The sequence below is a fragment of the Pan paniscus genome, chromosome 1, assembly GCF_029289425.2.
Source record: "Pan paniscus chromosome 1, NHGRI_mPanPan1-v2.0_pri, whole genome shotgun sequence".
Taxonomy (NCBI): domain Eukaryota; kingdom Metazoa; phylum Chordata; class Mammalia; order Primates; family Hominidae; genus Pan; species Pan paniscus.
Window position 1 is genome coordinate 188,846,701 of NC_073249.2, and position 23,755 is coordinate 188,870,455.

At 43.7% G+C, this 23,755-nt stretch overlaps 1 protein-coding gene and 1 pseudogene across 2 annotated transcripts in view; one reads left to right on the plus strand and one right to left on the minus strand.

Moving 5' to 3' along the window:
* The window catches only part of SF3A3 (splicing factor 3a subunit 3), a 38,151-nt gene that overhangs the window by 4,142 nt on the left and 10,254 nt on the right, over positions 1-23,755 (plus strand). For both annotated transcript variants that reach the window (XM_003815480.4, XM_063608652.1), the window contains exons 2-15: positions 1,381-2,113; positions 2,402-2,449; positions 4,169-4,221; positions 4,327-4,432; positions 7,215-7,287; positions 7,734-7,825; positions 10,180-10,262; positions 11,259-11,397; positions 12,441-12,509; positions 12,919-12,986; positions 13,147-13,254; positions 15,031-15,100; positions 22,252-22,416; positions 22,526-22,636. In XM_003815480.4, the coding sequence (XP_003815528.1) occupies positions 2,018-2,113; positions 2,402-2,449; positions 4,169-4,221; positions 4,327-4,432; positions 7,215-7,287; positions 7,734-7,825; positions 10,180-10,262; positions 11,259-11,397; positions 12,441-12,509; positions 12,919-12,986; positions 13,147-13,254; positions 15,031-15,100; positions 22,252-22,416; positions 22,526-22,636 (1,281 nt within the window). In that variant the 5' untranslated portion in view covers positions 1,381-2,017. The remainder of the gene's footprint in view (positions 1-1,380; positions 2,114-2,401; positions 2,450-4,168; positions 4,222-4,326; positions 4,433-7,214; positions 7,288-7,733; positions 7,826-10,179; positions 10,263-11,258; positions 11,398-12,440; positions 12,510-12,918; positions 12,987-13,146; positions 13,255-15,030; positions 15,101-22,251; positions 22,417-22,525; positions 22,637-23,755) is intronic.
* Positions 416-512, minus strand: LOC112438340 (U6 spliceosomal RNA; annotated as a pseudogene).

The following is a 23,755-nucleotide window of genomic DNA, read 5'->3' on the forward strand; positions in this document are numbered from 1 at the left end:
AGTGTAATTTATATACCATAAAATTCACCCATTTTTAACAGTACAAAGCAATTAATTTTAATAAAATGAATAGAGTTATGCAACTATCACCACAATCCAATTTTAGAACATTTCTATCCATCCAAAATGGATTCCTTGTGCGCATTTGTAATCACTTCCAATCTCACCTGCGGTCACAAGCAACCACTCATATTTCTGCCTCCATAGATTTGCCTTTGTTAACTCAATTGTAGCCTAAAGCTGCCTCCTTACATATTTTAAATTTAGCCTAAAGGTTTCTCTGTACATCGTGAACTATAACCTAAATGGAGTTGTAAACAGACCATAGCCTACTCTTTGCCAATCACCGAGTTTTGGCCAATCAAACATGGCAAACTATGCAAACCGTGTTCAAATAAGGCAAAGACCAAGCTGTAATAACCGGTGTTTTTTTTTTTTTTCTTTTTGCAGGGGCCATGCTAATCTTCTCTGTATGGTTCCAATTTTAGTATATGTGCTGCCATAGCAAGCACCAGTGTTTTTCTTTTAACACCGTTCTGGACGTTTTATCTGGACATACACTGTTGTTTTTCTGTCTAGCTTCTTTCACTTAGCATGATGCTTTCATGGTTCATCATTGTAGTATTCATTTATTGCAGAATAATGTTCCATTGTACTGTATAGATATACCACACTTTATCCATTTGCCAGTTAATGGACTCTTGGGCTGCATCCAGTTTTTGTCTATTATGAATAATGCCGCTGTGAACATATGAACACATGGACATGTTTGCATTTCTCTACCTACAAGTGGAGATATATAGACAGAATTTTTTTTTAAGGCTGTATGTCATTTCACAGCTGGTCTTCCACTGCTTGGATGCACAGTATTTTATTTTATTTTATTTTATTTTACTTTTTTTTGAGACGGAGTCTCTCTCTGTCGCCCAAGCTGGAATGCAGTGGCATGATCTCAGCTCACTGCAACCTCTGCCTCCTGGGTTCAAGTGATTCTCCTGCCTCAGCCTCCCGAGTAGCTGTGACTACAGGCGCGCACCACCATGCCCGGCTAATTTTTTGCAGTTTTAGTAGAGACGGGGTTTCACCGTGTTAGACAGGATGGTCTCGATCTCCTGATCTCGTTGGATGCACAGTATTTTATTTAACATATTCGCTGCCGATAGACAAGTCGTTTCTACACATGAATTTCTTTTTTTTTTTTTGAGACTGAGTCTCATTCTGTCGCCCAGGCTGGAGTGCAGTGGCACGATCTCAGCTCACGGCAACCTCTGCTTCCCGGGTTCAAGCGATTCTCCTGCCTCAGCCTCCGGAGTAGCTGGGACTACAGGCGCCTGCCATCACGCCCGGCTAATTTTTGTTTGTTTGTTTGTTTGTTTTTAGTAGAGACGGGGTTTCACCATGTTGGCCAGCCTGGTCGTCTCGAACCTCTGACCTCAAGGGATCCGCCCGCCTCGGCCTCCCAAAGTGTTGGGATTACAGGCGTGAGCTACCGCGCCCGGCCTCACATGTGAATTTTTTTAAAAACACCACCAGCAAAACCCCACTATTCCCATTTTCCTGAGAAAGACGCTGAGGTCCAGAGAAAGAGAAAACGTTCTCATAATTTATGCTGAAAGCTGCGTCCTCAAGTTCCGGTTTCCCAACTCCCATCCGCACTCCAACTGCTCGCGCAGTCCACACAGGATACCTGCCCGCCAAGCCGGCCCCAGCAAGCCACAGGAAGCCGTCCGCTGAACCTCAGGTTCTTGGGTTTTCCTATGCCCCCTGGAGGCATCTGCGAACCTCTCGGCATCGCTCCACCACACCTCCCACCAGCAGGTGGCACTGTTGTCATCTCCATAACATGGACTGGCCTTCCTTGTGGTGCTCCTGTTTTCTTAAGTCCCGGGGCACTTCCGGCACTCGCGGAACTTCGGTGCAGCCTGATGCGCAACGTGGGGACTCAGGCGCGCTGGGCGGCAGGAGTTGCTTCCGGCCGTGTTGGTGGTCTGAATTGAGAGGCCGCGACTAAGGGAAGATGGAGACAATACTGGAGCAGCAGCGGCGCTATCATGAGGAGAAGGAACGGCTCATGGACGTCATGGCTAAAGAGATGCTCACCAAGAAGTCCACGGTGAGTGGGGCCTGAGCAGAGGCTGCGGCAGGAGCACGAGCCTCTATCCCGTGTTTGACCTCTGAGAGCTTGCTTTGGCCCTCAGAACCTCCCCGCGCTCCGCCCCCTGCCTTCCTCCGGGCTCCCTCTCCGAGCTCCGGTCTTGGTAACCTCCTCCCGGGGTCCAGAGCCCCAGAGGCCTTTCCGCCTCAGCTGGTAAAAGCTGAGCGGGTAAGCTCCGCCCTCGGGCGGCCTTTTCTACTCCAGAACGCAAACTAACGGCGTTTGTGTCACCGTTTGTTTTTTCAGCTCCGGGACCAGATCAATTCTGATCACCGCACTCGGGCCATGCAAGATGTGAGTGCCCAGCTGTCTGCCTCTCTTTGGGTTGGCGAGGGCGGGAAAAGAGAGGGGAAGTGAAGTGCGGTGTCTCAGCATGAGTCCTGGCCAAAGGTAACCGGATTGGCCAGTCGCGGGCTCTCTGCCTGGACAGATGTCCACAGGCTGCCGAACGTGAGGGTGCTTCCTCAGTTCTCTGAATGGGGAACTCTTGGGCATTCTTCATTAATCAGAAAGGTGCCCTTTTTTTTTTTTTTTTTTTTTTTCCTTCTTCTTTTGGACGGAGTCTCGCTCTGTTGCCTAGGCTGGAGTGCAGTGGCGCGGTCTCGGCTCACTGCAACCTCCGCCTCCTGGGTTCAAGCGATTCTCCTGCCTCAGCCTCCGGAGTAGTTGGGACTACAGGCGCTGGCCACCACGCTCAGCTAATTTTTGTATTTTTAGTAGAGACGGAGTTTCACCATGTTGGTCAGGCTGGTCTCGAACTCCTGACCTCGTGATCCACCTACCTCGGCCTCCCAAAGTGCTGAGATTACAGGCTTGAGCCACCGCGGCCGGCTTACACGTGCCCATTCTTACAGCATCCTGTATCCCTTGGATGTGCAAACAATAGTTATGAAGAGTCCATGACTCAGGTGCATAGCTACAATCCTTCCCTTTAAAAAAAAAAATATATATATATATACACACACACACACACCCACACACACAACACACCCCGTATGTTAGTGTTTTTCTCCCAGGATACTGCTTTAAAGCGTTTTGGACTACTAAACTGCATTTGTCTGGTAATAGTTCAGTTTATTAAAAGAAAAACAAGATGCTATTTAAATTTTTAAACTGGGTGATGAATAAATGGAGGTTCATTTTACTACGTTCCTTACTCTTGTGTATGTTTGAAACCTGTTTAAAAAGGAATAAAAGACCTACTTGGACCTTCTGATTTGCAGGAGATTATCAGATTACAAGCCCTCAGCCCCAAAATACTCTGAAAACCAAGGATTTTCTTTTTTTCCCCTTGGGTGATTATTTGGTGTCAAAATCTGACCTGATCTCACTTGACAGTAAAACCTGGCCCGAACCTGTGATAGGCTTTTTATGGTCTTTAATTTATCCCACTTGGTAAATAAGGTATGAGGTTTACTGCAGAACTGTGTGCTCCAGATTCCACTAGGGATGTTACATAATATATGATACCTCTTTTGAACTTAAACATTCCAAATTCTGAAACAAATCTGGTCCCAAAAGTTTTGGAGGAGGGACTATGTACCTGTACCATCCTGAATTAGTATACTTTGACTACAAAGGAAGCCTATGTAATGTTTATTTAGCCTGCCTACTCCTCAGTCAAGCGTTTTGAAATAGTGAATATCATCTTTATCTTTGAGGATGTTAGGTGGGAACTAGTGTTTAGCCAAAGAGGGTGAGTCTGTTACAGGGGAAGTTAGGCATCGGTGGTATGTAAAGATAGGAGCCACCCCTTAAATGTATCATTTAGGTAATCTTCCAATCGACCTGCTTAAAAAACTAACCAGGAATCAAGGCTGTCAAAGGGCTATTAAAAAACTAACCAGGAATCAGGGCTGTTAAAGGTACTAGGAAGCACAGAACTGTTAAGACTATCTCATATCCATGTCTCTTGAGGTTGCCCTGGGCTTTGACTGGAGAACCCTTGTTGTTTGCTTAGCTCTACAGTTGTGCAAATTGCATCATTCTGATGGTTTTGTATTTGCCTTTCAGAGGTATATGGAGGTCAGTGGGAACCTGAGGGATTTGTATGATGATAAGGATGGGTAAGTGACAGTCACAGCTAATCCAGGAGTTAGTGCTTCTGAGGAGCCATGGTTAGAGGACTCACTTTGTGCTCTATCTTCTTTGAAATTTTCCTGAAATTGCAGATTACGAAAGGAGGAGCTCAATGCCATTTCAGGACCCAATGAGTTTGCTGAATTCTATAATAGACTCAAGCAAATAAAGGAATTCCACCGGAAGCACCCAAATGAGGTATGTCCTCAGAAAAGTATTTTCTCCAGACCTATCCTTAAAGCATACTAAAGGAAAGGTATAAAGGAAACTGGACATGTGCTATTCAAATGCACTTCAAGAAAGAACTTGCCATTTAGCTGCAAGGACCATAGTTAGCTGACATCCTACAATACAGTGTTTTCAGCATCTCCCTCAGCTTTTAAGCCAAGGCCGGCTGGGCACGGTGGCTCACGCCTGTAATCCCAGCACTTTGGGAGGCCGAGGTGGGTGGATCACCTGAGGTCGGGAGTTCAAGACCAGCCTGGCCAACATAGTGAAACTCAACCTCTACTAAAAATACAAAAATTAGCCAGGCATGGTGGCATGTGCCTGTAATCCCAGCTACTCAGGAGGCTGAGGCAAGAGAATCACTTGAACCTGGGAGGTGGAGGTTGCAGTGAGCCGAGATTGCGCCATTGCACTCCATCCTGGGGGACAAGAGTGAGACTTTGTCTCAAAAAAAAGAAGCCAAGGCCACATTTTGTGGGCAGCTCCCAGCCAGTGACTGAGCACAGTATGGGTACTAGGGCCCAGCAATTTGGTCCACTCTGAGACTCCTCTGATGAATAATCTTTGCTCCATGGCTCCCCGTTGGGTTGGTCAAGATTTTGTCCAATCTGCATTGTGGTCTAGGCTATCCTGTCCTAATCCTACTTTCTCTTCCTTTTTATCTTTCACAGAAATTACTCTCCCCAATAAATTGTGTTCCTAACTCTGTCTTTTTTTTTTTTTTTTTTTTGAGATGGAGTCTTGCTCTGTTGCCCAGGCTGGAGTGCAGTGGCATGATCTCGGCTCACTGCAAGCTCCACCTCCCGAGTTCACGCCATTCTCCTTCCTCAGCCTCCTGAGTCCCTGCCACCACGCCTGGCTAATTTTATGTATTTTTTAGTTGAGACAGGGTTTCACCATGTTAGCCAGGATAGTCTCTATCTCCTGACCTTGTGATCCGCCCACCTCGGCCTCCCAAAGTGCTGGGATTACAGGCATGAGCCACCGCGCCCAGCCCTCATATGCCCTGGAGCTCACTTATAATAAGGTAAAGAGAAAAAGGGCCTGGGAAGGCTTCCATCAGAAAGGTCACATGACCACTCCAGGTGGTGTTGCCTTACTGAAGTTAAGCAAAAGAGAGTTTCAGAAAGGCAGTCATGGTGTCAACTGTTATTGATTGATAACTGCCAGGATTGCTGCTTCATTAAAGTAGTATGAATGGAAATCTGGTCACAAGGTAAAGATGGGTAATGGGGAAGTAGAAGTATGGAGTATGGAACATGCATTTGAAAGGCTGGTAGCCAGGTGCAGTGACTCACGCCTGTAATCCCAGCACTTTGGGAGGCCGAGGCGGGTCGATCATCTGAGATCAGGAGTTGGAGACCAGCCTGGCCAAAATGGTGAAACCTCTCTCTACTAAAAACACAAAAATTAGCCGGGCATGGTGGTGCACGCCTGTGATCCCAGCTTCTCATGAGGCTGAGACAGGAGAATCGCTTGAACCCAGGACATGGAGGTTGCAGTGAGCTGAGATCACGCCACTGCACTCCAGCCTGGGCAACAGAGCAAGACTCCGTCAAAAAAAAAAAAAAAAGTCTGGTAGGAAAAAGAAGGGGAGAAACAGGAGGGTATTGGGGAAGACAGAGAAGCATACTTATTTGAAGGAGCACAGAGAAAAAGGAAAAGACTGAAAACAGCAAAAAATAGAGGCTGTTTATTGCAATACATAGTGCGGAGGTAAATGAAGGGACCCTCACACACATAGCCCCCTTGGAGGATAGAGAATGAGGTCTTCTGCTAACCAAGGGAGAATAAATGAATACCATTCTGATGTGTTAACCTTATTCCAGCCATGGTCAAAAGGTAATGAGGAATAAATGCTTAAATAACTGATTAGAAGGATGCCCAAGATATACTAAATGTCAGACGCAAGTCTTTTATGTTAAAAAAAACAAAAACAAAAACCTATGCAGGCATGAATGTACTTGTACAAATACATATATTTAAATACATAGAGCACTGTTTTCCAAACTTTGTGCATATTTGAGCCACCTGGGGATCTTTAAAAAGTACTGATACCTGCCCTCCTTTGATTTAATTGGTATCAGGTGCATCAGGATTTTAAAAAAAAAGAAAAACTCCCCCAGGTGATTCTAATGTGCAGCAAAGTTTGGGAACCACTGGCATAGCAAAAGCTCTGTTAACAGTGGTCACCTGTTCTGCTCAGGAGAATTAATAAAGGTGGACTTTTGAGTTTTTGTGAGCATGTGTTACTTTAGTGGGTTTTACTCAAACAGTACAAAAAAGCGGGGAAAAACAAGGTAATTGGAGAACAGTAGTAGATTCCTAGTGAAAAATCAAGGCCAAATAAATCATCAGAAGTCCAACTTTCTGTGTATTTCATTTCTGTGATCTTGCAACTTTTACATTGAAAAATCCGCCTGCGATCAGGCACAGTGGCTCATGCCTGTAATCCCAGCACTTTGGGAGGCCAAGGTGGACAGATCACTTGAGCTTAGGAGTTTGAGACCAGCCTGGGCAACATGGCAAAACCCTGTCTCTACTAAAAATACAAGAATTAGCCAAGCGTGGTGGTGCGTGCCTGTAGTCCCAGCTACTCGGGTGGCCGAGGCAGGAGAATCGCTTGAACCCGGGAGGTAGAGGTTGCAGTGAGCCAAGATTGTGCCAGTGCACTCCAGCCTGGGCCACAGAGTGAGAATCCATCTCAAAAGCAAAAAGAAAAATCCACCTGAGCTTTTACTTTTCCCCTCAGATCTGTGTGCCAATGTCAGTGGAATTTGAGGAACTCCTGAAGGCTCGAGAGAATCCAAGTGAAGAGGCACAAAGTAAGTAGGGGCGAAAATTTCATTCAGCACCAGCAAAAATACAGGTTAATGACAGCTCAGATTTGCAGCCACGGCCTCAGAGATATTTATAGCCAGGATTTCTTGCTGGTTTTGTCTTTGCTGGTTTCTGGGCTAGAGTGACATCCTAAGTTGGTCTTGGGCAAAATGTTCATTTTGTTCTCTCCTACCTCAAATTTACTGGCTTGGAAAGCCAAGGATTGTTCACTTTAGTTCACAATACTAAAATGAGTCAATCCTTGTTACCTTGTAAGAGAAAACTCATTTTTGATCTCACTTAACTTATTGGAGGTTATATTGTGAGCAAAGGGAAGACATTTGGGTGAAGTGCTGCCTCAGGAAACTAGGAACACACAGTCCATTTGGAAAGGTAAGTCCAAGAGAGTGGTCTGTAGAAACTGAATCATTGATGTATCTGATTCCCTCAGACTTGGTGGAGTTCACAGATGAAGAGGGATATGGTCGTTATCTCGATCTCCATGACTGTTACCTCAAGTACATTAACCTGAAGGCATCTGAGGTAAGGCCTGGGAAAGGGCAGAGAGGTTCTGATTCTCGAAGTGAGTCAGGACAGTAGGCTGGGACTAGCAGACATGAAGCCATTGTAAAGTGTCTTCCTTGTGTTTTAAAACTCTTATGTAAATATTAAAGAGGTGATATGCTCTCTTGGAATGAAATACTATTCAAAATGAAAGTTTTCTACAGTGAAAACAACAAGCGTATTTATTTATTAATACTTTTTTTTTTATTTTGAGATGAGGTCTTACCATGTTGCCCAGTCTGGAGTGCAGTGGTATGATCTTTGCTCACTGCAACCTCGACTTCTGGGCTCAAGTGATCTCCTGCCTTAGCCTTCTGAGTATTTGAGGCTACAGGTGCATACCACCACCACACTTGGCTAATTTTTGTGTTTTTTTGTAAAGATGGGGTCTTGCAGTGTTGCCCAGGCTGGTCACAAACTCCTGACCTCAAATGATCCTCCTGTCTCGGCCTCCCACAGTGTTGGGATACAGGCATGAGCCATTGTACCCAGTCCATTATCAATACAGCAAGCATATTTTACCTTTGCCAAAATAAATCTTTTTTTTTTTTTTTTTTTTTTTTGAGACAGGGTCTCACTTTGTCACCCAGGCTGGAGTGCAGTGGCGCGATCTTGGCTCACTGTAGCCTAGACCTCTTGGACTCAAGTGATGGATCCCGCCTCAGCCCCACCAAGTACTTGGGACTACAGGCGTGTGCCACCATGCCCAGCTAATTTTTTGTATTTTGTGTAGAGATGGGGTTTTGCCATGTTGCCAAGGCTGGTCTTAAACTCCTGAGCTCAAGCAATCCGCCTGTCTTGGCCTCACAAAGTGTTGGGATTATAGACGGAAGCCACTGCATCCAGCCTTACATAAGATTTCTTTAAATCCTTTTTTTTTTTTTTTTTTTTTTTAATACCATGTTCCTGGCTGGACACAGTTGCTCACGCCTGTAATCCTAGCACTTTGGGAGGCCAAGGTGGGCAGATCACCTGGGGTCAGGAGTTCAAGACCAGCCTGACCAACATGCAGAAACCCCGTCTCTACTAAAAATACAAAATTAGCCGGGCATGGTGGCGCATGCCTGTAATCCTAGCTACTCAGGAGGCTGAGGCAGGAGAATCACTTGAACCCGGGAGGCGGAGGTCGCGGTAAGCCGAGATTGTGTCATTCATTGCACTCCAGCCTGGGCAATAAGAGCAAAACTCCAACTCAAAAAAAAAAAATTTTTTTTTGTAGAAATAGGGTTTCACCGTATTGTCCAGGCTGGTCTTGGACTCTTGGACTCAATCAATCCTCCTGCCTCAGCTTCTCAAAGCCTTGGGATTACAGGCATGAGCCACTGTGCCCACCCAGATTTATGTGTTCTTCTAGGTGTTCCTGTTTTAGACACAAACAATACTAGGTACATGGAAGATAAAACAACATGATCTTTCTGTCAGCAAAAAGGTATTTAATGTCTTTTCTTAAAGATGTTTAAAAATAGCTTATCACAGGCCGGGCGCGGTGGCTCACGCCTGTAACCCCAGCACTTTGGGAGGCCAAGGCAGGTGGATCACCTGAGTTCAGGTGTTCAAGACCTGCCTGACCAACATGCAGAAACCCTGTCTCTACTAAAAATAGAAAAAATTAGCTGGGCATGGTGGCTCATGCCTGTAATCCCAGCTACTCGGGAGGCTGAGGCAGGAGAATCACTTGAACCCGTGAGGTGGAGGTTGTGGTGAGCCAAGATCATGCCATTGCACTCCAGCCTGGGCAACAAGAGCCAAACTCCGTCTCAAAAAAAAAAAATAGCTTATCACAAGAGATGAGGTTTAATATGACAATCTCAAAAGGATCACAAGGAAATCCATGATTAGATTCCTCATGGAATTGTGAAGAAATGTCCCAGAGTTGCAGTGACCAAACTTCAAGTTCCATGCAGGCAAGTCAGATCCCTTGTCTGTTTTGTTGTTTTCTGTACCCCGTACTTGGTACAAAGATGCTTAATAAGTAGTTACTTGCGTGAACAAATGGCACCTTTGAGCACCTTGTTTTAGGGTGTCAGAGTCTTTAACCAAGACCCTAGCATGAGGTAATAATCGACAAACGTTTCTTTTAGTTTAATGTTCATTAACTTGATCTTTATTTTGTAAAGTTATTATGTCTGATATTTTCCTTCAGTCCAGTGAAATTAACACTCCAGTTGTAGTAGGATTGAATGATAGGCAAGCAAAAAAAACCAAAATTAGCCAGCCCTTGTTACTTCTTTAGAAAACACTCAATTTTGATCTCACTTATTGGAGATTATATTGTAACTTGTTACAGTATAAATACCTAACTGAATTTCTTGTCATTTCTTTCCTCTTTTCAGAAGCTGGATTATATCACATACCTGTCCATCTTTGACCAATTATTTGACATTCCTAAAGAAAGGAAGAATGCAGAGTATAAGAGGTAGGCATTAATAGTTTCTAGGCCTCTCCTGGATTTGATTAGAAGATAATGTGAAGTTTTTGAGGGTGAAGTTCTGAATTTGTTGCCTGGAAGGCATACATGAAGGCATACTTCCAGGTTTATTGGAGGATGGGGTTATGAATGATGTGGTTTTAAAACCTTTGCGATAGTCTGGATGTAGACAAAGGTGTGTCTGTGGGCACATCTTCCATCTTATGCCCATAGTGTTCTTAATTTTGTCTCATTATAGAAGGAACTCTCCCACTCTGGGATTTCTGTGTTTTTGGAGTTTAATGGGAAAAAAAATTAGACTTTCTCAGATAGTGACTGAAGTGAGATGCTTAGGTGTGATGTATAAGTGAAAAATTTATGTTTTTGTTAATTACTCCCCTGATTAGTGATTTTATACCCTTCCCCTCTTTTTCTCATTTTCTTTTTACTGAAATCTTTTATGTGCAAGGTAATTAAGACCTTAGTATTTAGCATCATTTTATGAGAATAAAAGGAGGTGGGAAAGGTCAGAATCAAAATGACATGTTGGGAAAAAAGTCCATTGTAAGTTCATTTAAAAATGAGTATTGGCCGGGCGCGGTGGCTCACACCTGTAATCCCAGCACTTTGGGAGGCCGAGGCAGGAGGATCACCTGAGGTCAGGAGTTCGCGACCAGCCTGACCAATGTGGAGAAACACCGTCTCTGCTAAAAATACAAAATTAGCCGGGCATGGTGGCGCATGCCTGTAATCCCAGCTATTCGGGAGGCTGAGACAGGAGAATCGCTTTAACCCGGGAGGCGGAGGTTGTGGTGAGCCAAGATCCGCCATTGCACTCCAGCCTGGGTAAGAGGAGCGAAACTCTGCCTCAAAAAAAAAAAAAAAAAAAAGTATTAAAAAGATAGCATTGCTAGAATTATAAGTACTTTATATTCTGCAGGGAATAACAAGATACCAAAAATAGAAACCCTTTTTGCTTTCTCTGCATTGTGTGTTCCTCTGTAGATACCTAGAGATGCTTCTTGAGTACCTTCAGGATTACACAGATAGAGTGAAGCCTCTCCAAGATCAGAATGAACTTTTTGGGAAGATTCAGGCTGAGTTTGAGAAGAAATGGGAGAATGGGACCTTTCCTGGATGGCCGGTGAGCTTCAGTGGGATGTGAATGGTGGACATGCCAGGGAATTGAAGTAATTATTTTCGTTTATCTTGAGCTTCCACTTTAGGGCATTAGGTATCAATTCCTTGGTATCACTTGTGACAATGAGGTATTCCCTGCCAAGTATGCTATGTTTTTTTTTTTTGGAGACGGAGTTTCGCTTTTGTTGCCCAGGCTGGAGTACAATGGCGGGATCTCGGCTCACCTCAACCTCCGCTTCCCGGGTTCAAGCAGTTCTCCTGCCTCAGCCTCCCGAGTAACTGGGATTACAGGCACGCGCCTCCACACCCGGCTAATTTTGTGTTTTTAGTGGGGACAGGGTTTCTCCATATTTGTCAGGCTGGTCTCAAATTCCCGACCTCAGGTGATCCGCCCACCTTGGCCTCCCAAAGTGCTGGGATTACAGGCGTGAGCCACCGCACCTGGCCGTATGTGAGGTTTTTTTGAGTGTACTTTGGAGCAAGACTGCCAGGGTCCACTTGCCTTTGACTGTGCCCAGATTTTCACCAATCACATCATTACTGCTATGTGGTTCCTGCCAACCAAGAGCTTATCAGATCATATGTTAGGAATCTACATTCTCACTTCTAGGGATAAACATGAGTTTTTCCTGAACTCTCCAGGGAGAGAATGTGGACAAACCTTAGCTTCATCCTAAACCTGGTGGGGTTTTTTTGTTTTTTGTTTTGTTTTGTTTTTTGGGAGACAAAGTCTCCATCTGGCTTCTAGGCTGAAGTACAGTAGCATGATCATACCTCACTGCTGCAGCCTCAACCTTGTGGGCTCAAGAGATCTTCCCACCTTAGACTCCTGAGTAGCTGGGACCACAGGCACATGCCACCATGCCCAGCTAATTCAGATATTTTTTTGTAGAGATGGGATTTCACCATGTTTCCCTGCCTGGTCTCTAACTCCTGAACTCAAGCAATTCACCTATCTTGGCCTCCCAAAATGCTGAGATTACAGGTGTGAGCCACCACACCTGGCCTAAACCTGGATCTTAATAAATACCATATTGTTCTTTCCAGAAAGAGACAAGCAGTGCCCTGACCCATGCTGGAGCCCATCTTGACCTCTCTGCATTCTCCTCCTGGGAGGTATGTTTCCTTCAGCAGTAGTAGTGTTCTCTCTGTCTATTTTTTTGTCTTTAAAGACTGCTCTCCTGTCTTTAATACCATGGTTGTGTTGTGATAAGGCACTATTTCTTGAGATCAAGCATCTACAAAGAAAGTAGCAAGGCAAAAAGAAAAAAATTACTACTTGGGAAACTGAAATAATTATTCTAACTACATTAAGCCGTAGTAAAGTAAATGGAACACTATCAGTATGGTTAAGTCTGAAGATAACTATAGATTCAGTCCTCTGGAGAGTTTAGACTTACTGCTAGATTGGCTGTGAAATGTGTGGTCCTGCCACAGCCTCAGGAACACCCACCCTCTGGCCTGCATTTGGGGTTTCCCAAAAATCTGTTAATGTAATATTGTAATTTTTCTCTTCTTTGTACAGGAGTTGGCCTCTCTGGGTTTGGACAGATTGAAATCTGCTCTCTTAGCTTTAGGCTTGAAATGTGGCGGGTAAGGAATAGTTTTTCTATCAAAACTATCGATTTACTATGTGTTTGCACAGTCTTCTAAGTAGCTCTGATTCCATTTTTTTTGTTGCTCCACACTGCAAAAATAAGCCAACCTGTGTGGTAAAGTAACCCTAAAATCCTTTGCCGTCCTGTCTCCTTAGGACCCTAGAAGAGCGAGCCCAGAGACTATTCAGTACCAAAGGAAAGTCCCTGGAGTCACTTGATACCTCTTTGTTTGCCAAAAATCCCAAGTCAAAGGGCACCAAGCGGTGAGTGGCTGGGGTAGCACTGCTGCTTGTGGCTTTTAAATGTTATTCCCATGCAGAATTTTTAACCACAGTGGAGACTTTAAAGCCTGCTTTATCTCCGTTATTGGTTGACAGAGATCCAGTCTGCTCTTTATCTCTGCTAATAGCAGAGAGTACTATCACTGTTAATATAAACCAAGGACCGTCTGTATTCATCTGATTGAGAGCACATCAAGTTTCTAAATTTGAAACCATGTTCATGGCACCTTTAATAGGTTATGGAGGCTAAAAGGCTAAATAGGTTCAAAACCTATTTTTCTAAGCTTATTTTTGGTAAAGTTGAATCTAATTCTTGAGCTACATAAGCTACATACTTATACAAGGTATTTTCTTTTTTCTTTTTTTTTTTTTTTTTGAGACAGTCTCACTCTGTTGCCCAAGCTGGAGTGCAGTGGTGCAATCTCAGCTCACTGGAACGTCCGCCTCCTGGGTTCAAAAGATTTTCCTGCCTCAGCCTCCTGAGTAGCTGGGACTACAGGCGCGCACCACCACACATGGCTGATTTTTTGCATTTTTAGTAGAGATGGGGTTTCATCATGTTAGCCAGGCTGGTCTGCAACTCCTGAGCTTAAGTGATCCACCTGCCTTGGCCTCCCAAAGTGCTGCGATTATAGGCGCGAGCCACCGTGCCTGACCCAGGGTTGTTTTTTTTGTTTGTTTGTTTGTTTCTTTTTTGAGATGGAATCTCGCTCTGTTGCCCAGGCTGGAGTGCAGTGGCACAATCTCGGCTCACTGCAAACTCCGCCTTCTGGGTTCAAGTGATTCTGCTGCCTCAGCCTCCCGAGTAGCTGGGATTACAGATGTGCAACACCACACTGGCTAATTTTTGTGTGTTTTTTGTTTGTTTGTTTTTGAGACGGAGTCTTCCTCTGTCACCCAGGCTGGAGTGCAGTGGCGCAATCTCGGCTCGCTGCAACCTCCACCTCCCTGCTTGAAGCAATTTTCCTGCCTCACTCTCCCGAGTAGCTGAGATTACCAGAGTGCGCCACCGTGCCTGGCTAGTTTTTGTATTTTTAGTAGAGACGGGGTTTCACCATGTTGGCCAGGCTGGTCATGAACTCCTGACCTCAGGTGATCCACCTGCCTCAGCCTCCCAAAGTGGTGGGATTACAGGCATGTGAGCCACCGTGCCCAGCTAATTTTTGTATTTTTAGTAGAGAGAGGGTTTCACCATGTTGGCGAGGTTGGTCACAAACTCCCAACCTCAAGTGATCGCCAGCCTCAGCCTCCCAAAATGCTGGGATTACAGGCATGAGCCACCGAGCCTGGCCCAGTATTTTCTTAATGTACGTTTTTTTCTAATTCTCACAACAACCCAGAAAATTAGTTGTTATCCTGAGTTTTTGCAGATAAGGACTCAGAAAGTTATGGAATGTGTCCACTCTCTCATAGTTCTAAGTAGCAGAGTCAGGATTTGGACCTAGGTCTACCTGCTGCAGAGCTTGCTCTTATATACCACATTTCCTTTGTAGATTATAATGATGGAAATGTAAGCGGTCTTGATGTGTCCTTCATCTTCTAGGTGAGGTCATAGAGGAAGCCTCCATGCATTCTGAGAAATACCCTCAGTATTTGTCAGAGAGTCCTGAGATGAACAGAGCATTTGCTTTCATAGCATCGTATTTCTCATGTGCTTATAATTTTTAATGCAGTTGTGCAATAAATGTTCCCAGATATAGGGAACAAAACAATGGATGAGAGAATCCTTGAGTGAAACAGCTTGTTTCTTTTTCTCAGAGACACTGAAAGGAACAAAGACATTGCTTTTCTAGAAGCCCAGATCTATGAATATGTAGAGATTCTCGGGGTAAGTGACTGACTGCTGAAAGTGGAAAATGGTATAAAGCACAGGAGTTAAAGGGAGAGGAACTCACAGAAGATATTTTTTTCATTAGGTTCAAAAGAGGAGTGGATAGCTGATAAACTAGTATGGCACAAAATAGAGGTCAGGGTACAAGGCTCTTCAGTAAGTTCCTATTCTGTTGTTAGATGATACTCCCAAAGTTGCCCAATTCCCATAAAGCCAGTCATGGAGAATAGAGTCCCCTCACAATGTAATGTCCAGAATAGTGCAGATTCTGTGCCTGAGCTTTAGAAAATACTCAGGAGTAGCCCACAAAGCAGACACTCAAAGGGCAAGTAACAGAAAGGCTACTCAAAGTGGCCTTTCAGTTATGACTTATGAAAAGGCATTTTCATAAGTCATCTCATGTAAGTCAACTTACATGTTCATAAGATTATGAGAAACTTAGTAGGGCTAGAATATTATTAGTACAAAGCTGGCAGTGAATGTTCTCCTTGAATATTTCAGGAGGAGCTGAAGTGTGGGTTGGGGTAGAGAAAGGCCTAGCCTGACCAGTATGCTTGTCTCAGAGAGAAAGCAGGGAGAGGAGTAGGAGGAAAAGAAATCTCTTTCCAGGAAGAAAAAGTGGAAGAAAGGGCAGCACTCATCCAGAAAAGATGATCAGTGTCTCTGGAGTCCTTCAGAAGACCAGCCTTTCTGATTGTGTCTGCTGTGTACAGTTTTTTGTTTTTTGAGACAGAGTCTTGCTCTGTCACCCAGGCTGGAGTACAGTGGTGTAATCCGGGCTCACTGCAACCTCCGCCTCCAGGGTTCAAGCGAGTCTCCTGCCTCAGCCTCCTGACTAGCTGGGACTACAGGCATGCGCCACCACGCCCAACTAGTTTTTTGTATTTTTAGTAGAGACAGGGTTTCACCATATTGGTCAGGCTGGTCTCGAAATCCTGACCTCGTGATCCGCTTGCCTCGGCCTCCCAAAGTGCTGGGATTACAGGCGTGAGCCACTGCGCCCAGCCCAATTTTTAACTCTCTCAGAGCCTTTCCCTTTACACACACTCGCATGGTCCGTTGAGTGGATGGCTCTGGGTCAGATAGCTTGTTTACATATTTTTGTTAATTGCCGTGGACATTTTCATTCGGCCTTTGAGGACCATTCATATAATAGCTGTAGAACTAGTCACCTGTGATTCTGTTATGACTGCTTTCAGTAAAAGGCTAGCTAGACATTGGACATTGGAGAGATATATTCTCCGCTGTGAACTTGGGCTGTGCTAGTGTGGACAGCAGGCTGAATTGCCAGTCTTGTGAGTGGCTGGGAGGCCACTCATGCCCTTGACATGAGATTTGTCCACCACTTTCTCCCTCCTTTTTTTTTTTTTTTTTGAAATAGTATCTCACTCTGTCACCCAGGCTGGAGTGCAGTGGCGGGATCTCAGCTCACTGCAACCTCCGCCTCCTGGGTTCAAGTGATTCCTGTGCCTCAGCCTCCCTGGTAGCTGGAACTACAGGTGTGTGCCACCACACCTGGCTAATTTTTGTATTTTTGGTAGAGACAGGGTTTTGTCTTGTTGGCCAGGCTGGTCTTGAATTCCTGGCCTCAAGTGATCCGCCTGCCTTGGCCTCCCAAAGTGCTGGAGCCACTCGGCGGACTCTCCATCCTTTAAGAGCATTTTGCTTTCCCTGCCAGGAGATGGCACTATTCTCTTCGGAATTCCAACCAGTTCTAGCCAAATACTTTCCAGAAGTTGCTCTCACTATGAACTGATAAGATTTTTGCCATTATTATACCATTTGTTGATGTCTGTTGGTTTTTGGACATTATGCTAATTTTTTTGATACAATAGTGAATAAGACAGCCTCTTGCCCTTAAGAAACTCATTTTGTGGTTAGGGGAGACAAATAATTACAATATAATGTGATATATACCTGAATAAAGTGAGGTTGAGTCTTCTAAGTAGAAAGAGGGAAGGGAGAAGAAAAAGTTTCTGGTAGAGGAAACAGCAAACACAAAGATAACAACAGTATTAGATAAAATTATATGTTCAGGAAATGAGAAATGCAGTGTGTGTGGAATATGGCTTATGAGGGAGGGAATGGTCGGAGAAAACTCTGTCAGAGAGTTATGTTGGAAATTTGGACTTTGCCTTATAAGCAGTAGGAAGGCAATAAAAGTTCTCTTAAGTAGGATAGCGTGCCACTACAGATTTGGGTTTTTAAACAGATAAACCTGGTAGCAAAATGGAAATTGGATTGGAATGAGGAGAGACTCAAGGCAAGTTAGAAAGTGGTCATCTTGGGCCGGGCGCAGTGGCTCATGCCCGTAATCCCAGCCCTTTGGGAGGCCAAGGCGGGCGGATCACAAGGTCAGGAGATCGAGACCATCCTGGCTAACACTGTGAAACCCTGTCTCTACTAAAAATATAAAAAATTAGCCAGGCATAGTAGGGGGCACCTGTAGTCTCAGCTACTCGGGAGGCTGAGGCAGGAGAATGGCATGAACCCAGGAGGCAGAGGTTGCAGTGAGCCGAGATTGCGCCACTGCACTCCAGCTTGGGCGACAGAGCAAGACTCCATCTCAAAAAAAAAAAAAATGTGGTCATCTTGGTGAGGAAAGGAGAAGAAAGTCCTGGTTAAGGAAATATATTTTTTTTAATTTTTTTTATTATACTTTAAGTTCTAGGGTACATGTGCACAACGTGTAGGTTTGTTACATATGTGTACATGTGCCATGTTCGTGTGCTGCACCCGTTAACTCGTCATTTACATTAGGTATATCTCCTAATGCTATCCCTCCCCCGTCCTCCAACCCCACAACAGGCCCGATGTGTGATGTTCCCCACCCTGTGTCCAAGTATTCTCATTGTTCAATTCCCACCTATGAGTGAGAACATTCGGTGTTTGGTTTTCTGTCCTTGCGACAGTTTGCTCAGAATGATGGTTTCTAGCTTCATCCATGTCCCTACAAAGGACACGAACTCATCCTTTTTTATAGCTGCATAGTATTCCATGGTGTATATGTGCCACATTTTCTTAATCCAGTCTATTATTGATGGACATTTGGGTTGGTTCCAAGTCTTTATTATTGTGAATAGTGCTGCAATAAACATAAGTGTGCATGTGTCTTTATAGCAGCATTATTTATAATCCTTTGGATATATGCCCAGTAATGGGATGGCTGGGTCAAATGGTATTTCTAGTTCTAGATCCTTGAGGAATCGCCACACTGTCTTCCACAATGGTTGAACTAGTTTACAGTCCCACCAACAGTGTAAAAGCGTTCCTGTTTCTCCACATCCTCTCCAGCACCTGTTGTTTCCTGACTTTTTAATCATCGCCATTCTAACTGGTGTGAGATGGTATCTCATTGTGGTTTTGATTTGCATTTCTCTTTGTAGATTCTTTGTAGTTCTTTGTAGATTCTGGATATTAGCCCTTTGTCAGATGGGTAAATTGTAAACATTTTCTCCCATTCTGTAGGTTGCCTGTTCACTCTGATGGTAGTTTCTTTTGCTGTGCAGAAGCTCTTTAGTGTAATTACATCCGATTTGTCAGTTTTGGCTTTTTTTTGCCATTGCTTTTGGTGTTTTAGTCATGAAGTCCTTGCCCATGCCTATGGCCTGAATGGTATTGCCTAGGTTTTCTTCTAGGGTTTTTATTGTTTTAGGTTCAACATTTAAGTCTTTTTTTCTTTTTTTTTTTTTTTTTTTTTTTGGAGACAGAGTCTCACTCTGTCGCCCAGGCTGGAGTGTAGTGGCATGATCCCAGCTCACTGCAACCTCCACCTCCTGGTTCCAAGCGATTCTCCTGCCTCAGCCTCCCGAGTAGCTGGGACTACAAGCATGTGCCACCATGCCCAGTTAATTTTGTGTATTTAGTGAGACAGGGTTTCACCATGTTAGCCAGGCTGATCTCGAACTCCCGACCTCAGGTGATCCACCCACCTTGGCCTCCCAAAGTGCTGGGATTACAGGCGTGAGCCACCGCACCCGGCCCACATTTAAGTCTTTAATCCATCTTGAATTAATTTTTGTATAGGGTGTAAGGAAGGAATCCAGTTTCAGCTTTCTACATATGTCTAGCCAGTTTTCCCAGCACCATTTATTAAATAGGGAATCCTTTCCCCATTTCTTGTTTTTGTCAGGTTTGTCCAAGATCAGATGGTTGTAGATGTGTCATATTATTTCCAAGGACTCCGTTCTGTTCCATTGGTCTATATCTCTGTTTTGATACCAGTACCATGCTGTTTTGGTTACTGTAGCCTTGTAGTATAGTTTGAAGTCAGATAGCGTGATGCCTCCAGCTTTGTTCTTTTGGCTTAGGATTGTCTTGGCAAGGCAGGCTCTTTTTTGGTTCCATGTGAACTTTCAAGTAGTTTTTTCCAATTCTGTGAAGAAATTGGTAAGCTTGTGAAGTCATTGGTAGCTTGATGGGGATGGCATTGAGTCTATAAATTACCTTGGGCAGTATGGCCATTTTCACAATATTGATTCTTCCTATCCATGAGCATGGAATGTTCTTCCATTTCTTTGTGTCCTCTTTCATTTCGTTGAGCAGTGGTTTGTAGTTCTCCTTGAAGAGGTCCTTCACATCCCTTGTAAGCTGGATTCCTAGGTATTTTATTCTCTTTGAAGGAATTGTGAAGGGGAGTTCACTCATGATTTGGCTCTCTGTTTATCTGTTATTGGTGTATAAGAATGCTTGTGATTTTTGCACATGATTTTGTATCCTGAGACTTTGCTGAAGTTGCTTATCAGCTTAAGGAGATTTTGGGCTGAGACAGTGGAGTTTTCTAAATATACAATCATGTCATCTGCAAACAGGGACAATTTGACTTCCTTTTTTCCTAATTGAATACCCTTTATTTCTTTCTCCTGCCTGATTGCCCTGGCCAGAACTTCCAACACTATGTTGAATTGGAGTGGTGAGAGAGGGCATCCCTGTCTTGTGCCAGTTTTCAAAGGGAATGCTTCCAGTTTTTGCCCATTCAGTATGATATTGGCTGTGGGTTTGTCATAAATGGCTCTTATTATTTTGAGAAACATCCTATTAATACCTAGTTTATTGAGAGTTTTTAGCATGAAGGGCTGTTGAATTTTGTCAAAGGCCTTTTCTGCATCTATTGAGATAATCATGTGGTTTTTGTCTTTGGTTCTGTTTATATGATGGATTACGTTTATTGATTTGTGTGTGTTGAACCAGCCTTGCATCACAGGGATGAAGCCAACTTGATCATGGTGGATAAGTTTTTGATGTGCTGCTGGATTCGGTTTGCCAGTATTTTATTGAGGATTTTTGGATCGATGTTCATCAGGGATATTTTCTAAAATTCTCTTTTTTTTGTTGTGGTCTCTGCCAGGCTTTGGTATCAGGATGATGTTGGCCTCATAAAATGAGTTAGGGAGGATTCCCTCTTTTTCTATTGATTAGAATAGTTTCAGAAGGAATGGTACCAGCTCTTTTTGTACCTCTGGTAGAACTCGGCTGTGAATCCGTCTGGTCCTGGACTTTTTTTTGGTTGGTAGGCTATTAATTATTGCCTCAGTTTCAGAACCTGTTATTCAGGTCTATTCAGGGATTCAACTTCTTCCTGGTTTAGTCTTGGGAGGGTGTATGTGTCCAGGAATTTATCCATTTCTTCTAGATTTTCTAGTTTGTTTGCGTAGAGGTGTTTATAGTATTCTCTGATAGTAGTTTGTATTTCTGTGGGATCGGTGTTGATATCTCCTCTTTGATTTTTTATTGCGTCTGTTTGATTCTTCTCTCTTCTTTATTAGTCTTGCTAGCGGTCTTATCAATTTTGTTGATCTTTTCAAAAAACCAGCTCCTGGATTCATTGATTTTTTTTTGAAGGGTTTTTTGTGTGTCTGTCTCCTTCACTTCTCCTCTGATCTTAATTATTTCTTGCCTTCTGCTAGCTTTTGAATGTGTTTGCTCTTGCTTCTCTAGTTCTTTTAATTGTGATGTTAGGGTGTCAGTTTTAGATCTTTCCTGCTTTCTTTTGTGGACATTTAGTGCTATAAATTTCCCTTTACACGCTGCTTTAAATGCGTCCCAGAGATTCTGGTATTTTGTGTCTTTGTGCTCATTGGTTTCCAAGAACACTTTATTTCTGCCTTCATTTCGTTATTTATCCAGTAGTCATTCAGGAGCAGGTTGTTCAGTTTCCATGTAGTTGAGCAGTTTTGAGTGAGTTTCTTAATCCTGAGTTCTAGTTTGACTGCACTGTCGTCTGAGAGACAGTTTGTTATAATTTCTGTTCTTTTACATTTGCTGAGGAGTGCTTTACTTCCAACTATGTGGTCAATTTTGGAATAAGTGTGATGTGGTGCTGAGAAGAATGTATATTCTGTTGATTCGGGGTGGAGAGTTCTGTAGATGTCTATTAGGTCCGCTTGGTGCAGAGCTGAGTTCAATTCCTGGATATCCTTGTTAACTTTGTCTCATTGATCTGTCTAATGTTGACAGTGGGGTGTTAAAGTTTCCCATTATTATTGTGTGGGAGTCTAAGTCTCTTTGTAGGTCTCTGAGGACTTGCTTTATGAATCTGGGTGCTCCTGTATTGGGTGCATTTTTTTTTTTTTTTTTTTTGAGAAGGAGTCTCGCTCTGTCGCCCAGGCTGGAGTGCAGTGGCGGGATCAGAGCTCACTGCATCCTCAAACTCCTGGGCTCAAGCAGTCCTCCTAACTCAGCCTCCTAAAGAGCTGGGATCACAGGTGCACACCTCCGTGCCTAGCCAATTTGTAAATGTTTTGTAGAGATGAGATCCCACTGTGTTGCCCAGGCTGATGTCAAACTCCTGGCCTCAAGTGATTCTCCCACCCCAGCCTCCAAAAGTGATGGGATTACAGGCATGAGCCACCACACCCAGCCAGGAAATATTTTAGAGTCAGAATAGATGAGACTGTTTTCTGTTGTTCTATAATAGCCTCAGATGAGTAATTAGGCAAGTGATGTAAAACCTTTGACTCTTTTCTTTGGGATCAGGTAGAGCCTGCTGATAAGGAGTTCTGATATGAAGGCAAGATTTTCCTTTATTCTGTAAGAAAGAACCTTATCCTTGGAAGTAAGGGGTCAGCAAAAGTTACAGGAAAACAGGAAATTTCCCTTCTTATTCTGCACTACTTTTTTCTGACTTTTCATTTATGGACCTGCTTTAGGAACAGCGACATCTCACTCATGAAAATGTACAGCGCAAGCAAGCCAGGACAGGAGAAGAGCGAGAAGAAGAGGAAGAAGAGCAGATCAGTGAGAGTGAGAGTGAAGATGAAGAGAACGAGATCATTTACAACCCCAAAAACCTGCCACTTGGCTGGGATGGCAAAGTAAGTCTCAGCACTACCACTTTCTCCCCATTCCCCATTTTGGAAACAGATACAGAGTTTAGTAGGCTAACACTACTTCTTGGTTTTGTTTTGTTTTTTTCTTTTTTAGCCTATTCCCTACTGGCTGTATAAGCTTCATGGCCTAAATATCAACTACAACTGTGAGATTTGTGGAAACTACACCTACCGAGGGCCCAAAGCCTTCCAGCGACACTTTGCTGTAAGGAATTCAGAGCCATTTTTCCTGGGAATTGAAGTAAAAACATGAGACTTTTAGAGAAGAGAGTAGGAGCAGCCTATGTGGACCACTGGTGTCCAGAGCTAAAGGGAATCAGAGAAGCATGGTTTTAAAATCAAGCCCATGGCATTTGACTTTTGGCACCAATGTTAGTCTTAAATACCTGAGATAGTTTCTGGAGGAATTCTACCACACCACTCTTTGAACCTTATTTGGTTTTCTCTTGCCTGCTCTTAAACTTCTCTGTTTTTGTCTTTCTGCTAGCATTTTAGACCAATTTCTGACTTCTTGGTTATTTCTCTACCCCATTGCTAATACTCAAGATAAAAAATAGGGCTGACTGATCTCTTTCAGATCTTAAATGGATCTTTGCCTCTTGAGAAAATAAAAAATGAAGGGGCTGATATTTATCAAGCCATTCTTGAGACAGGTTATTGTCGGGATGATACTGCTGTAAGTGGGCTCACCTCTAAGTGGGCTCTACTTAGAGTTCTTAGATTTTGGAAGGAAATTTTACAGAATGGAAAAGATTTATGCTAGACCAAGGATGACAAATTTATATGAACTCCTCTCCCCCTCTCTGAGTCATACATATTACTAATTGATAATGGGTCTTTTTTGCTGAGCCCATGAGTGAGTTCTGAATCCTTCTCAGCACCTCCTACAATGACTGGAGTTGGCATCCAGGATAAAGCCCATGCCATTTACCATCCCTTAGTTAAAACTGCCATCATGTCAGTGTATAATCTCCCAGCTCTCTCCTCACCACATCATTGTGCCTAATAAAAGTCTTCTCCTTTACCTACAAAGATGATGCTGACCTGCCATTAGTAACCCCTATTCATGCAGGTGTTTGGAGTTGCTGGGGCTTTGGTAAGTTCTCCTGCAATATGGGAGATGTAGTGAGAGTTGTGATGTTTTTCTGTGATCTTGACCCAGAGGTTTTATGTATAAGACTACTGGGTCTAGAATCTAGGTTTACAAGCCAACCCAGTGAGGCAAACAATGCAGTGCTGCTTTGAAATACCACCCTTTTGTCAGTCACAGCCAGCTGTTTACAAACATGAATCACAAAAGGAATGCTACCTTTAGGTGGAGTCT